The sequence below is a fragment of the Choristoneura fumiferana genome, chromosome 5, assembly GCF_025370935.1.
Source record: "Choristoneura fumiferana chromosome 5, NRCan_CFum_1, whole genome shotgun sequence".
NCBI classification, from domain to species: domain Eukaryota; kingdom Metazoa; phylum Arthropoda; class Insecta; order Lepidoptera; family Tortricidae; genus Choristoneura; species Choristoneura fumiferana.
This window is the reverse complement of record NC_133476.1, coordinates 18,457,609-18,473,371: the sequence shown is the minus strand read 5'-3', so window position 1 is coordinate 18,473,371 and position 15,763 is coordinate 18,457,609. Positions and strand designations below refer to the sequence as shown.

The 15,763-nt window shown below is 37.2% G+C and overlaps 1 protein-coding gene across 1 annotated transcript in view; it reads left to right on the top strand.

The window, feature by feature from the left end:
* Nucleotides 1–3,258: 3,258 nt before the first annotated feature.
* LOC141428306 (protein scarlet-like) overlaps nt 3,259–15,763 on the top strand; it is a 28,060-nt gene continuing 15,555 nt past the window's right edge. The window contains exons 1-6 of the mRNA XM_074088240.1: nt 3,259–3,511; nt 4,622–4,808; nt 6,060–6,108; nt 8,355–8,404; nt 9,408–9,544; nt 10,471–10,641. Coding sequence (XP_073944341.1) covers nt 3,392–3,511; nt 4,622–4,808; nt 6,060–6,108; nt 8,355–8,404; nt 9,408–9,544; nt 10,471–10,641 — 714 coding nt within the window. The 5' untranslated portion in view covers nt 3,259–3,391. The remainder of the gene's footprint in view (nt 3,512–4,621; nt 4,809–6,059; nt 6,109–8,354; nt 8,405–9,407; nt 9,545–10,470; nt 10,642–15,763) is intronic.

The window sequence follows — 15,763 nt, the reverse complement described above, 5'->3', positions numbered from 1 at the left end:
TGATGTGTTTGCAAAATATTCATAAAGTGCAAATTATCATTAAAATCGAGCGCAAGGCATAAAATATAATCATCTAAGCTAATAATAGCAGCCTAAGGTATAAAATATACCTAAACTTGGAATATTCCGTACAAAATACGAAGTCCTTAGAAATATATTACTTATTTTTTTCGTAATAGCTACGAAACCCTATTTCGGGCGTGTCCGACATGCTCTTGGCCAGTTTTTAAATATGTGGTTTTGGGTACTGGCCACTAAGAACCGACTCGTTTAAAAAAAATGACACAAAAGAAAAACCAAAATCGGCGGGAGCAACGCAGTCTTTGGATTGTTATTGTTTGTTTTGTGATAAATGTTTTTCTTCACAGAGGTCGTGAAAAGCACAGTGCTTAGTCTCGGCCAAAAGTGCAATAGATGAACTCGTATTATCGAAAGCCTCCCCTTCGGGTCGGCCTTCGTACTAACTCGTTCATCTATTCCTTACTTTCCAGCCTCTACAACAATGTACTATAACTATAAATAATAAAAATACGTGTACGAGTCGTTAGAAGTTTTTTCTTGTATAGTTTTTTACGTATTTCATTTTTGATTTATTTACTTTTTGTTATTTTGCTTTCAACATGGCTATAAAATACAGCCCTATGAATGACAGACGGACAATTGAGACAAAATGACAGGGTTACTTTGGCAATCTTTGAGTACGGAAACCTAAAAAGGTTATCTAATATAAATAATTTCAAGGCTAATTCCAATTGAAAACATTCTAGTTTACATGACTCACATTTCAGCAATTAGACATGTGCTTGATGCTTCAGCAAACAGGACAGATTTTAATTATGTTGGTGAACAACAATCTACTATATCATATTTGTATATATATAACATTTAGCTCAAACGTTTCCTTGGGCTTAGACAAATATAATTTTCAAGAGAAGTTTCAACAAAAGATTTCTACGGGATAGGGAATTTCACTTAGTTCCAATATAAATTGAATAATTCAAATTACGCAGGATCAAAACCGGAAAATTTTGAACTTTAAAAACAATTTATTATAGAGGCCATGCGGGGCCTAAAATTAACTAGGTACATAACTCCGAGTGGTACAGTTAACGTTAACTGCCAACGCAAGGCCACAAGGTTAAGTATCGTGAAAATGTACTCATATGAAACTGCCACCTTAGGCGCAAAACAGTCTGCTAACACAAACAATCTACCCAATTGTCTCTTATAGGGTTCCGTACCCAAAGGGTGAAAACGGGACCGTATTACTTAGATTCCATTGTCCGTCGGTCTGTCTGTCACCAGGCTGTATGAACCTTGATAGCTAGACAGTTGAAATTTTCACAGATGATGTACAAATTTCTGTTGCCGCCATAATAACAAATCACTAAAAACAGAATAAAAGAAATAAGTATTTAAGTGGGGCTCCCATACAACAAGCGTGATTTTTTTTGCCGTTATTTTGCTAATGTCTAATGTTGTATAGACACCTAATGGTACAGAACCCTTCGTGCGCGACCATCAAACAAAAATCAATGGAATATTTCATATTGTTAGAAATTTCAGCGGTTAGACTCTAACCGCTAGATAGACCAATCGTTTGCACATTTCCGATTGTCCATGAACCGCGTATGAACCCCCTGTATCTAAGTTACACGGGCGCCATTGCTCACTGACCCGGCGGGGCGCCCGTCTCCCGTATAGGTTACCGAAGTCCCACAAGGCACGTCGCTCATTCACGCCAATAGAAACGCCGAAACGTGGCCCACCTCAATAATTGGATGAAGTTATTTAGAGGAATACTTGTGCCGTATCAGTTTCCCAGGGTTTTATCAGTGGTATGCTTAAGAATTGGTTAAACGGAAGGTTGGGGCGACCGGCTTCAAATCTCTGGGGTGGGGCGGAATTTAGACGTTTTGCTTAATTTTTTGTTATGATACTCGTATAGTATGCAAACAAGTGGGTCATGCGATTCTGAATTTTGATTCATGGGTGAATATTCGGGCGTTTGTACCGCCGTCATTGTTCTCAACACTTTTTTATCAGATTTGAAGAAATAGGTACAATAAATATCAACATGTGTCAACATGCGTTCATCAATATATGTCGGATGTTGATGTTTGTTGTACCTTTTTGCTTAAGAAATCTGATAAAAAAAGTGTTGAGAACAATGACGGCGGTACTAACGCCCGAATATTCACCCTCATGTCATTCTGTGAGGAGGCCTGTCTCTAGCTGAGGGACATAGGTATATAGACCACAAAAGCAAAACTTGCAGACAGCATAATTAATGCTTGCCGAGTCGCGGTCTCTACTCAAGAACTCGTCGACGCTAATTAAATCATTATCACATACTTAGTTTTGTTTTTTAATAATGAATGAACCGGTCTGGAAACTGGTTCAAAGTTACGATTAAGGTGGTCACAGAATAATAATAATAATATTTCTACTATGTCGGCAATAGTAGATTCCAGCAAGTTCATAAATCACGCCATTTTTAGAACGAGTTAACACTGCTTTTCACTTAGAATGCGGAGAAATTAAACAGTAACTTTGCAAATAAATGTACCTACCTACACTGGCAAGCTTTTATTGGATTAGTACACCATAAGAATTTATTGGAATTCCCATGTAATATTGATTTGGTAATGTGTTATTGTGCGGTATGTAAAAAAAACTACCAAAACTAAAACAAAATAAAATAAAAACCTTATTTTATACATTTTGTGGCTGCGGTTTTTTGCGAAAAAAAGTATAAAAATGATTTTGAAATTCTAAATAATATTTAGCGCTTAATTTTTCAAAAACATGAAAAGTTTTTTACTTATTTCCATTTTTTGCAAAATTACCGTAATTACCTACATTTTTACTTGCGCGGGCGGCCCGAAGATTTCCCTTGAATATTTCTGAATCCTATAACTGATCTAAACAGTTTATAAAAGAGGCAGTTGTGTAAGATATGGCGACTAAATATTCAAGGGACTATTAATTTTTTAAATAGCTTAAACCAGTTTATAAGCACGCAGCAGCAACAAAACATCACTCCAGTTACATTTAATAATGGAATTTTATGTGTTTGAGTTTCCAAAAAATTGGAACAAGCGAAGGGCTTAGCAAGATCCACACTTCCTATAAAAACATAAAAGAAAACACTTTCGTAACTTGTTCTCAACTCAACTTCCATTATCAATTTTATAAGGCACACTAACAGAACTGTTCTTGTCTTATTCTAACAGGCTTGCTGTCTTTCTCTAACGCATAGCCTTAATGTCAAACGTTCGTTGTCGTTAGGACCCGGTGCGCGCTCCGCAATATTCCGCGCCTAAAATGTTAACGCGCGAGTTTTACTCTTAAATTGAATTTGGAACTATTATTTATTTTAAGTTTTACAATGAGTAAGAAGGATTCCTTACTGGAAGGCGGTAACGAATCGGGGGCCAGGAAGAATTCTTCAGTGATACCATCAACTAATAACACGTCTAATCCGTCTTCGCTTGCAGATGACTCCTATGTAAGTACCATTGAAATGTAACCGGCAGGTTGCCGTTGAGACTTTTGTATACCTAGATCTTTTATAATTAAATGAAATAGCATGATTTTAGTGTACACCTCCGCCCTCCGGAGTTTTTTCCATTCTTACTCCCACTAGAGCCATTTTATGACTTAGAATGTTGGTATCAGAATTCACGAATGCTTAAATTTGGTTATAAATCAAGTACATATTTAAACAATATTAGAAAAATAAATATTCAGGTTTACGTGCTCATATTTGCTGTTATCAAGAAAGTTCGTCCGGAACACAATGATAGAGATCATTTGTAAAGAAAAGTCTACTTACTTAGACTATGCAGGTATTTAGGTTCATTATTTAGGACGTAGGCACCTACTTTCTATTTAACTATGCGTTATACTTTATTCTATAATTTTTCGATTCTGCAGCAATAAAGCTCTATTATTCGTCCCGGTCTATAATACTCCTTATTCCTGGACAGGTCTTGTAAAGAAATATACAAGGATGAGGAACAAAGTAAACATATTTAAAAGTTTTTCTTAAATACATTTTGGTCTGTAATAAATAACAAGGAAGGGGAAACATGGAATGCCGCCATGATATGTGGCGGTTTAAACTGCCTTAACCGCAGACCCTTTCGAAGGTTGCGGTGTCTAGACATACAATTTTTGCTGCTTTCTGCATTAGGCGTCAGTATATCAAAGTACACAACCCTTGCAGATCACAAATTTAAAGTACAGATTTCTCAGACGTAGTGTTTATAATAATCAGAGCCCGTACTTTTGGTGTCGATGACATCACGCTGCAGGATGGATGATTAGTTAGGATGATTCCAATTAGTATTTCGTCATAATTAATCATTTGTTAACCTATCAAATAATCAGTACAGGAGCATCTTAGTAATTTTCGGGAATTTCCAAGGGAATATTGCAAAATCCTGGAATTGCAATTCAACTGCTGTTTCTAACAAATTTGATTTACGCGTGCTAAGCCATATGATTAACACTTAGTGAAGTATTATTTACATAATAGGTTTTTTGGTTGACCGTTGGTTGTTGTTCCTCTATTTTATCATGACTGAATCTCATGGAATCTTGTACATTCCAACAGGACTTGACACCGGCCGACGTCTTGTACAATGACGGCGTCTCCCGCTCCAAGTACGATCCCCTCTTCCCCGAAGTGGAAGAGGTCCTGGGACCGACGCACGCGCCGCCACCCTGCACGCTCGTGTGGCGCGATCTGGCGGTCCACGTCACTCTCAAGGATGGGAAGCTGAAGAGATTAGTCAATAATGGTAATCTTTTAGACCAGCAATATCTAGAGTAGTATATTGAGCCCCAGGGGTCGAAGAAGACCTGCAAATTAAGAGTGTACGTAAATGAAAAAAAAAACACATTTTCAGCCAGATTTTGAGCCAAATTTTTATCACATCCAAATTCGTTTTCTTCTTTCTTCTTCTGAGACAGATTGCTCTGAACCTTAAAGTCGATTATTGTTTATATTGTGCTTAAATCTTCTCTATCCCTGCTAAAGCTCCTTTAGCCCTGGCCTTGTTTCTTATAAATTCAATTGCACTACCCATTGTTTACCACATAATTCAAATGACAGAATCTTTGATTCCCATAATATTAATTTCAATAATTTCATTTTTTATAATCATTCTAAGCCATAAGTATCACATGCCATAATGTTATTTGCCATCTATGTAAATGGTGAATATCGAAACTATGCACTGATAAATCCCATTCATCAAACCAGCCTTTGAATTAGGTAAATTTTACCCACATAGGTTAGGTTAGAATTGCGACATTTGATTTGTCCGAGCGAGCGAAGCGAGCGAGCAAGACGGTTCGGAGCAGAAGCGACTCGGATAGGTTAGGTTCAGAAGGCTAAGGCGGGAGCGTCTTCGATGTCTTGCCAGTGATGACTTATGGCGCTAAGACGTGGTCCTTGACTCTTGGCCTCTTAGAGGCTCAGAGTCACGCAACGAGCTACGGAGAGAGCTATGCTTGGAGTTTCTTTGCGCGATAGAATCCGGAATACGGTAATTCGTCGAAGAACTAGTCACTGACATAGCTGGAAAAATATGCAAATTGAAATGGCAATGGGCGGGCGATATCGCTCGAAGAACAAATAACCATTGGGGGAGAAAAGCCCTCGATTGGCGACCAAGAACCGGAAGACGAAGCGTTGGCAAGCCTCCTACCAGGCCGGCTACCGGTGAATGCAAGTGGCGAGTTGTCACATTGTGGCGTTCTAAGGGGGAGGCCTTTGTCCAGCAGTGGACGTCTTCGGGCTGATGATGATGATGATGAAATCTTCTCTATGATTTTTTGTGTTTTTTTTAATGTGGGGTTTAATAAAGAGCTATTGTGTTGCATTGAGTCGAGCTGATTTATCCATTCTCATGCCAAACTTCATTTGCTTGAAATAATCTTTGTGTACGGAAGTCAAATTTTATTGCACGTGACCCTTATCTTCTTTACATATAAAGATAATATATTTCAAAGTATGTAAGAAACCTAAATAATTTCTTTTTTTACAGTGAGCGGTATCGCTAAACCAGGATCTTTGATCGCATTAATGGGTCCTAGGTAAGTGAAAAAACTATGATATAGTATAGGTAACATACATTATATCTTCTAAGTGTTAATGTGTCTAATAGCCTGGTCATTCTACAGTTTTTTTTAAAGTAATTCGATATAAGGCTAATTTTTTGTATACGGCTTTGACGTGTAATTTAAAGAACCTATGTTTTCGAATCCACCAAAATTGGGTTGTGGAAGATGGCAAAGATATTTTCACACATGGAATCAACTTGAATCAAGGTCCCAAGGTCTCCTGCTTTGTCGGAATTTATGTAAATTGAATTGTCTTTAACTGACCGGAGTAGATGTTGCTCACATAATCTCGTCTGTCAAGGTGTTTCGGCAGACAACAGACTTATATATATTACGGAAATGAGGGTTCATACCTACCGACTGGAATTGGTTTCATGCTGGTATCAGATGGGTATATTTAGGGTTCCTGATGGTCACCTTTGAGAGCGTCTGCCAAACACTTCCGGCAAAAAAAATACTGACATATTTCGCTTTTCTGTATCTACCAGTAAATTCCTAACTGATGCCATGACTATTATTTCAGTATCAGATGGGTTAAATGACGCCCCTCTTTTCGCACCGGAAGTGAGTATTTTTTTGGTACTTTCGGCAAGTTCCGCCGTGGTAGACTATCAAATTCGGACTTAGCATCAGTTTTATGGGAAACAATTGTGCATTTCATCGCGGTATCAAGTAGGTACGAAATTTTGCAGTCCGCTCTCCGTCTATAAATCCTAGGGGGTAAAAGTAATTACTTAGGTATTGTGGTTCAATTAAGTTCAACTTACTTACTGTTTTTTTACGCGCTTTATATTAACGGTAACTATTTATCCAAGTAACTATAAATGTAGGGAACGGAATCTTTGAACACGCTTTTCACGCGTTTTCTGAACTTTGTATTAATTTATGTGTATTTCTGACCCGGAAACTAGACCTGGAACTGCAAGACAGAACAACGTCACTTAGTCGTGTTTAGCGAATTACAATCGTCTTAGGGTGCAGATGTAGGTTGATAGACATATTATATCTCCAGGTATTTAACTAGGAATAATCACAGCTTCGGCCATGTTACTGCGACATATGCTTAATTATTATTATTTGATACTAATTAAAAAAAAGGATTCCGTTGAGAACCTTCTGCTCCTAATTTACTTCTAGTCGGTTAAAACAGCCATCTCTAGTAACTAAATAGACATTGATGAAATCTCTAATCTACATTTTGACACGTGATACTAAAATGCTACTATTTCCAAATGACTGTACGTCCACTTAAAGATGAGGATACATTGGGCCGCGGCACCATTTGTCACAAAGACGCGTGATTTTGTCAAAATTGGACATTAATGACATTTTAATAAAAACTACGGCTCGCGTCATCGTCAATGACTCTACCTACACATTATTTTGATATTTACTCAAAGTGTAGGTATTCGAATTTTTGCGCATGCGATGTCGATCGCGTTGCGTGCCAGTGTAGCCCCAGCTTGTTCAGCAATGTGGAAACTGAACATTATATCGGTAGGCTCAGATTTCATGGTTTACCATAGACCGTTAGTAACGATCGGCTGCTTGTCACGTCGCGAGCAAGGCGCTTTCTACAAAGCGTTCGCCACAGAGTGACATTATCTGACAGGTTACATGTAAATTTAGATATATAGAGTATTTTTCCATGAAGATTCTATTGCGTATTTTTTTCAGGGTTCCGTAGCCTAAGGGTGACACACGGAACCCTGTTACTGTTGCTCCGCTGTCCGCCTGTCTATTTGACTAATGCAGAACTGTATTTCGAGAATCGTATAGTAGATAGACAGCTGAAAGAGACTTTCACAGAGTGTAGAAAATAAAAATCCTGATAAACATTTGCTATAGTTTTACTCTTTTTATTCAGCTAAACTAACCCAACTGTCTGATGAAGTACCTATAACGAAACATAGTGAGCGGAAAAAAATCTGGCCCACAAATGTATATCCACAAATAGGTAATTTTGTATGTAGAGTGGGCCAAATTTTGTGACGCTCAGTAGTTGCAGTAGTTGAAGACATTTTGTATAATAAAACATATTTAATTCAAATAAAAAAAATAGCACCATCGATACTATTGCCGATTCCGCTAGTGTGCGTTAATATCTCAAAGTTCGTCAATTGTATTTTGTTTCTTTTACATTATATTATTGTAATATCCTATTAGTAATAGGTAAGAGGGAGAGAAAAGATGCTCATTGAAAATTGACGTTGTTACAGCGGTGCAGGGAAGACCACACTAATGAGTGCGCTGGCGCATCGAAATCCAGGTAAATAATCATAAAGTAAATTGTTAGGGTTTCAGATCAGATCAGAGTGACGAAATAGACCCTATATCTTGAAAATAAATGATATACATCCATACTTTAACATTTTCCAGCATCACAGAATTCTAAATTATTTTTATCTAGTATTGATTTATATTTCTCTCCAGACAAAATATCATCCAAGCTTGTAGTGTGGAGTATCGTTAGATAGGTCTTTTAAAACCATAAGGGGGTTGCTAAAACGATTTTTCGATTTAGTGATTTTTTTGCAAAATATTCAACTTTAAAGTGCAAATTTTCACTAAAATCGAGCCAACTTACAAGGAAAACTATAACGGTTAAGTTTTCTTGAGAATTATTAGTAGTTTAAGAGATAATAGCAGCCTAAGGTATAAAATATGCCTAAACTTGGAATATTCCGTACAAAATACGAAATCCATAAAAAAATATTACTTATTTTTTTCGTAATGGCTACGGAACCCTATTTCGGGCGTGTCCGACACGCTCTTGGCCGGTTTTTTGAGATCAGTTCAAAACAACATAACTACATAACACATATATAAAAAAACAAGTAACTAATACATATGATTATGAATGAATGATGAAGAAAAAGTAACACACACATCACATACAAATAATACGAAAAGGTAAAATATAAAAATAAAAAATACAAAAATAATATAGAATACTAAATAGTATAAAATATTATATTATGTGTTCACGAAATGGTCCCGCCTCAGTATAGACTCCTGAGTTGGCGTCAGCGCTGGTCTTCCGGCGAGATTAATAAGAGTATTTGATTGTCTTTTTTTTGGAGTCTTTTTGTAATTTTTTATTTCAACTCCAAATTTGTTAATTTTACGGGTATCCCGTGAAACCATTTCGAAAATACAAACTGAGACATGGATAAGCATATTAAGTAGTTTGTAATTTCGATAGGAGTATTTGATGCAAATGCAAACCATGTTCAAGTATTTATTTGTTTTAATCTCTTTTTTTCCAAAAGTGGGCACGGTGGTGGATGGAGAAATAGCAATGAACGGGCAGCCGGTTGGCGACTTCATGCATCTACATAGCGGCTACATGCATCAAGAAGAATTGTTCGTGGACAACCTCACTGTCATAGAACACCTTAATGTTATGGTATGTTGTCACCCACCCAAAAATAGGGACTGTATTTACTGTATGCTCGGGATGAGTGGTTAGGACATTTCCCCAAAATCGTCTTTTCCTAGTAGCTAAATTTCCAGTCGCACATTTTCCTATTCTTGATTTACATCAGGCGTATTTATTAACCGACTTCAAAAACGGAGGTTATCTATTCGGCTGTATTTATTTTTTTAAGTTTGTTACCTCAGATTTATGAACCGATTTGAATTTATTTTTTGTCTTCAATTAGGTCCCATAAGCACCAAATCAGGATCTGATGATTGGATCTTAAGGAAATTGAGAGAACTCTTCAAATGTTATAGGGACACCTATAGTAAATTGGATATATTTAGTAGTATCTCGTGCATTTGCTCTTGAAAATAATCATTTGGTGAAGTAGAACTGATGATGAAGACCACAGTTGACCATCGGAGTTACTACTCAATAACAAGTATTTCACGGCTTGAATTTTAATTACTAACTAACTGTGTCAAAGTTGCTAAGCAATTTATGCTCCTCGTAATGCATATGGTAAAACGGGTGGTGAAGCACCAGGACTCCTCAATAATGAACGTCTCTGCCTCGGAAAAAGCAATCTTTCGTAAAAAGTGATGAGCAGTTGATATTAAACTATTTACACTAAAAAGCGTGAAAAAAAAATTATAACAAAAAATTGAACCGACTACAAAAAACCATGAAAATATTTTTCTACCAGTCTGAAGTCGGTCTGTGCCTCAGCACGAGCCAGCAGGAGTGATTGAAGCCCAATATAATGTGCGTAGGTGAGGTAGACAATAGGTCCAGTGGGTGATGACCTCTGAATTCAATTTTACCTCAGACGGTGAACCGTCTCTTCTCAAAAGCTCGACGCTGACAACGAATTTTCGGAGCGCTTATAAACTTTTTAATTTTTCCATTAGGCTAGACTACGCATGGACCGACGGACTTCTTCTATAGCTCGCAAAAGGCGCGTGAATCAACTCCTGCGCCAGCTGGGCCTGTATAACTCCCGATTTACACGAATCGGCGGTCTTGATGGCAGAAAAACATTATCAGGTGGTGAGAGAAAAAGGCTGGCTTTTGCCACTGAGGTGAGTAAGAATGCAATAGTATGAGAAATCGTAAGGTATGGAGTTTCATCTCCAGTTGCGGGGCATAAGTCAACTCACAGAATGAAATGGTTTAGGTCACGGATTCCCAACTGTGCGCCGCGGCGCCCTAGGGCGCTCTGGACTGTACCTACCCAAGGGCGCCGCGTGGGGCTCCTTTTAACCCAGAATCTTAAGAGTGTTTACCTTTCTTATCCGTAGTACACCCAATAGAACCACCAGTGGTACCATGGTTAGTTTTACAAACTTCGTACCCCTTTCTCCTGTGGTACTACGGTTATAACCTCTGTACCCCTTTCTCGTGTGGTACTACAGTTATAACCTTTGCACCCCTTTCTTAACCGTAGTACACCCGATAAAACCAACAGTGGTATCACGGTGACTTTTACTTATCCCTCGTACCGCCGACGGGCTGCCAGTGGTACCATGGTTAGTTTTACTACCAAACGCCACCGCCAACGGGCTGCCGGTGGTGCCACGGTTAGTAAAACTATCCCTGGTACCGCCGACGGGCAGCCGGTGGTACCACCGTTAGTTTTTCTTATCCCTGGTACCGCGTCGAATTAAAAAAAAACGTGAATTTTCTGATCAGGGCGGAGCTCGCGTGGGAAGTACAACCTAAACCAGGAGTTCCCAAACTTTGTCAGTTGGCGGCGTAATTACAGGCAATTATTTTGCCACGGCGCCCTTGCAGCTAGGGGGACTATATATAACAAGCAATGATGATTTTCATCAGATTGCTTAAGAGCGTTTATACCTGCTGAGCTGGCAACGTTGCATTTATGTTAGTTTTTCTCGATTATTCCATAAAAATTGAATGAATATGAAAAATTTGGTCTATATAAAAGAACTGTCCTTAATATACAGTGTGCTAGAAAATCAGATGCGGATATTTTTAGGATCGATTATTTGCATCGTTTTGTTAATTACTTTCAATTAAATTAAATCAAAGTCAAAGTCAAAATATCTTTATTCAATTTAGGCTATAACAAGCACTTATGAATGTCAAAAAAAAATCTACCACCGGTTCGGAAAAGAATCCGGCAAGAAACTCAATGAGGCATTTTTTTTAAACAGATTTACAATATAATTAAATGATATCTATATATCACATGTATTTTACACAACTTTATTTTTAACACAGTAGGTTCGCTTTTTGAAGGGATCGCTAATGCGGATCGGAATTATTTCCAAATATCCCTGTCCATGATATAATCATTAACTTTATAATACGCCCTTGTTATTAATATCTTCTTGACAATAGATCTGAATTCTGTATCCGTTTCATTTATAATATTTTTTGGAATTTTATTATAAAAACGTATGCAATTTCCTAGAAATGACTTTTTGGTTTTAGCCAGTCTGTAAGATGGAACTTTAAGCTTCCCCGTGTTTCTAGTAGCCTTTGGCTTATCGACGTTAGTGGGAAAAAGACATATATGTTCTTCCTAACATACATGATTATTTCAAAAACATAAAGCGATGGCAGGGTTAGGATACCAGTTTTCTTAAAAAAAGATCTTAAAGATTCACGCGTCTTCAAATTATAAATTGCTCTAACTGCTCTCTTTTGTACAATAAAAATTGACTCAATGTCTGCGGCAGATCCCCATAAAATAAGGCCGTACGAAATAATGCTATTAAAGTAAGCAAAAAACACCAACCGTATTTTCCAAACTGCAAAAGTAGCATAGCTCAATCTACCCGCGACTGCTGTGACGTGAGGTCCCCACTGTAGTTGAGAATCGAGCGTTATTCCTAAAAATACTGTTGATTTTACAAATTCAACAATTTGACCATTTAACTTTATATTAGAAACTAAATAAAGCTTTTAAATAAGCCTTCAAGAGCAAATGTGTCTTTAAACTACCTACACCGAGAATAGAGAAGCAAAGTAGTCTATCGTTTCTACATCAAAATATAAATCGCTTCACTGGCAAAATATTAAGTTTAGAATGACTCTCTGAAAACTTAGATATTATCTGCTTAACAGAAACCTAAATTGAAAATACAAACTGAAATATAGATGCACAGAAAAACCAGAAAATAAGACCAGCACTGGGAATCGAACCAAGGTCCTCGGCATTCCGTGCCACGTGCTATTTTTTTTTTTTTTTATTCGACTGGATGGCAAACGAGCAAGTGGGTCTCCTGATGGTAAGAGATCACCACCACCCATAGACAACTGCAACACCTGGACAACGGTACAGACACGAATTTCCCCTATGCACCACATATCTCAGCTTGTTTGTTTCTTATTTAGCCACTTAAGCAGAACTACTACTACCCAACTGTTACTATGGAAGATGTTCTAAGGAAATCAGTAAACGTAATAAAGCGCTGGTCGTCTGCGGGGACTTTAATATCGATATTTTATCACAATCCGTTGAAAAAGACCAGTTTATTTCTGTTTTAGAATCTTTTAATTTAAATTTATTATTTAATGAACCCACCAGAGTCACAAACACTTCGACCACATTGTATAGACAACATTTGCGTAACTTGTAAGTATTTAGAAAAAGCTGTTTTCAGTGGAGTAAGATCGGATCACAAAGCTCAAACAGTGAAGTTACCTCGGGCTAGGGGCGGTGTTAGTCAAACCATAGAAATTAGGCCATTGAACAAACAAAGACTTGACCGTCTCAAAACAAACATCGCGCAAAAGTCAACAATTTAAAAGTAAATACTAAAAATCCAAATGAAAATTTAAAAATATTGTTAAATACTGTATACGAGGAATACGATAAAACGTGTAGTAAAAAACGTATTAAAATAGGAAACAAACTATCATTCAATGAATGGGCTACACCCGGAATACGTAGGAGTAGGGACGTCTTATATGATATTTATGATAAGAAATCGTGTACCACTGATGAACGTCGTCACCAGTATGTCAGGGATTATTCAAAATTATTCAAAATTATATGTAATAAAGCAAAAGCAGCCCATGTAACTAATAAATTAAGTCCTCTAATGATAAAATTATAACAGTTTGATAAATTATAAATACTGAAACCGGTCCACGTAAGAACGCGGAGTTCTCTATATATAGATCATTAAAGATTAACAACGTATTAGAAACGAACGCGGTTAAAGTAGCTAACGAGTTTAATACCTACTTCTCTAAAATCTCCATTGAAACGACAAAATGTCTCGCGTCTTCCTCAAAGGTAGCTGAATCGTTCTTACAACAAAATATATCTATTCCAAACAAGTAATTTTAAATTCACGCATGTCTCTCCCTGTGACATCATTGGGACTTTTAGATTATTGAAAGTAAAAAAAACGGATGACTTAAGGTTAGACTTCTCAGTTAAGGTTCTATATTCCATTTTAGATGTCGTTGCTCCAACTTTAGCTTTTATTTTTAATAGCTGTTGTATAGATCAAGGCGTATTTCCAGATTTGATGAAATATAGTAAAGTAGTTCCTATTTTTAAATCAGGTGATAAAGATAATCCCTCTGATTATCGTCCTGTGTCCATCAGCGTTTAGCAAAATATTCTAAAATATAATGCTGACGCAAATTATCTCACCTTTTAATACCCCTAAGGTCGCAGTTCGAGTTCACAAAAGGCAGGTCTACTACAGACGCGGGTCATAGTTTAGTTAAATTCATATTGCAAGCTTGGGAGGAATCACATGACGCTATAGGTGTATTCTGCGACCTTTCGAAAGCTTTTGATTGTGTGGATCATGATACTTTAATTTGTAAGTTAAATTTTTATGGCATTCGTGGCCTCGCTTTAGAACTCATTAAATCTTACCTTACTTTTAATGCGCAGATGATTATTTTTGGACGGAATGGTATTTTTGTATGAAACAAAAAATATTACAACACAATACTTAAATAATTTATGTGTATAATTGATTCTTAGGTTATTCATTACAAGCCCTGAAAATATCCGCACCTAATTTTCTAGAACCTTATATAAGTTAATGTGTCTACTACAATAATTACTCGTGATAGACTTTTATATTCTTTAAAAACAAACAACTGCTTATTAACAGGTTTTTATAGAAAATAAAAGTCTATCACGCATAATGGTAAAAACGGAACCCTTATAGTTTCGCCATGTCTGTCTGTCTGGCTGCCCGTCTGTCTGCGGCTTTGCTCAGGGACAGGACAGGGATATATATGTAAACTATGCCGACAAAATGGTACAATAAAGAACTAAAAAAAAAATAAAAAAAATTAGGGTACCTCCCATAGACGTAAAGTGAAGGTGTTTTTTTTCCTCATCCAACCCTATAGTGTAGGGTATCGTTGGATAGGTCTTTTAAAACCATTAGGGGTTTGCTAAGACGATTTTTCGATTTTGGCATCATTATTGGAGTAGACACATTAACTTATATTATTAAGAACAGTTCTATCAGACCACATATTTTTTACTTTTCATTCAATTTTTATGGAATAATCGAGAAAAACTAACAAAAATGCAACATTGTCAGGTCAGCAGGTAAAAACGCTCTTCAGCAATCTGATGAAAATCCTCATTGCTTGTTATATTTCATCTAGCTAGTCTCGTAGCTGCAAGGGCGTCGTGGAAAAATACTAAGCCTGTAATTAAACCGCCAACTTAAAAAGTTTGCAAACCCCTGGTTTAGGTTGTACTTCCCACGCGAGCTCAGCCCTGATCAGAAAATTCACGTTATTTTTTTTATTCGATTGGATGGCAAACGAGCAAGTGGGTCTCCTGATAGCAAGAGATCGCCACCGCCCATAAACATCTGCAACACCAGGGGTATTGCAGATGCGTTGCCAACCTAGAGGCCTAAGATGGGATACCTTAATTGCCAGTAATTTCACCGGCTGTCAGAGTGAGACGGCCGGTGAAATTAATTCGACGATTAGGGCACATTGCAGTCGACTCGTGACCATGACCACTGCAGTGTGTTGTAATTTTAGTAATAAATAATTGAACTTGGCTTGACACGCTGACGCGTGTCTAAATTCTCGATTAAGTTCCTATAAATAATATTAGTTATGAGTGGGAATCGAAAGTGGTTTGGGCGGAGGTCACCAAATTCGGAATAAGTTAAATCCTGACTTTTCCAGTTTCTTATTTGACTAGCTTCTGGGTAGATCATGTTCTTATTAGGT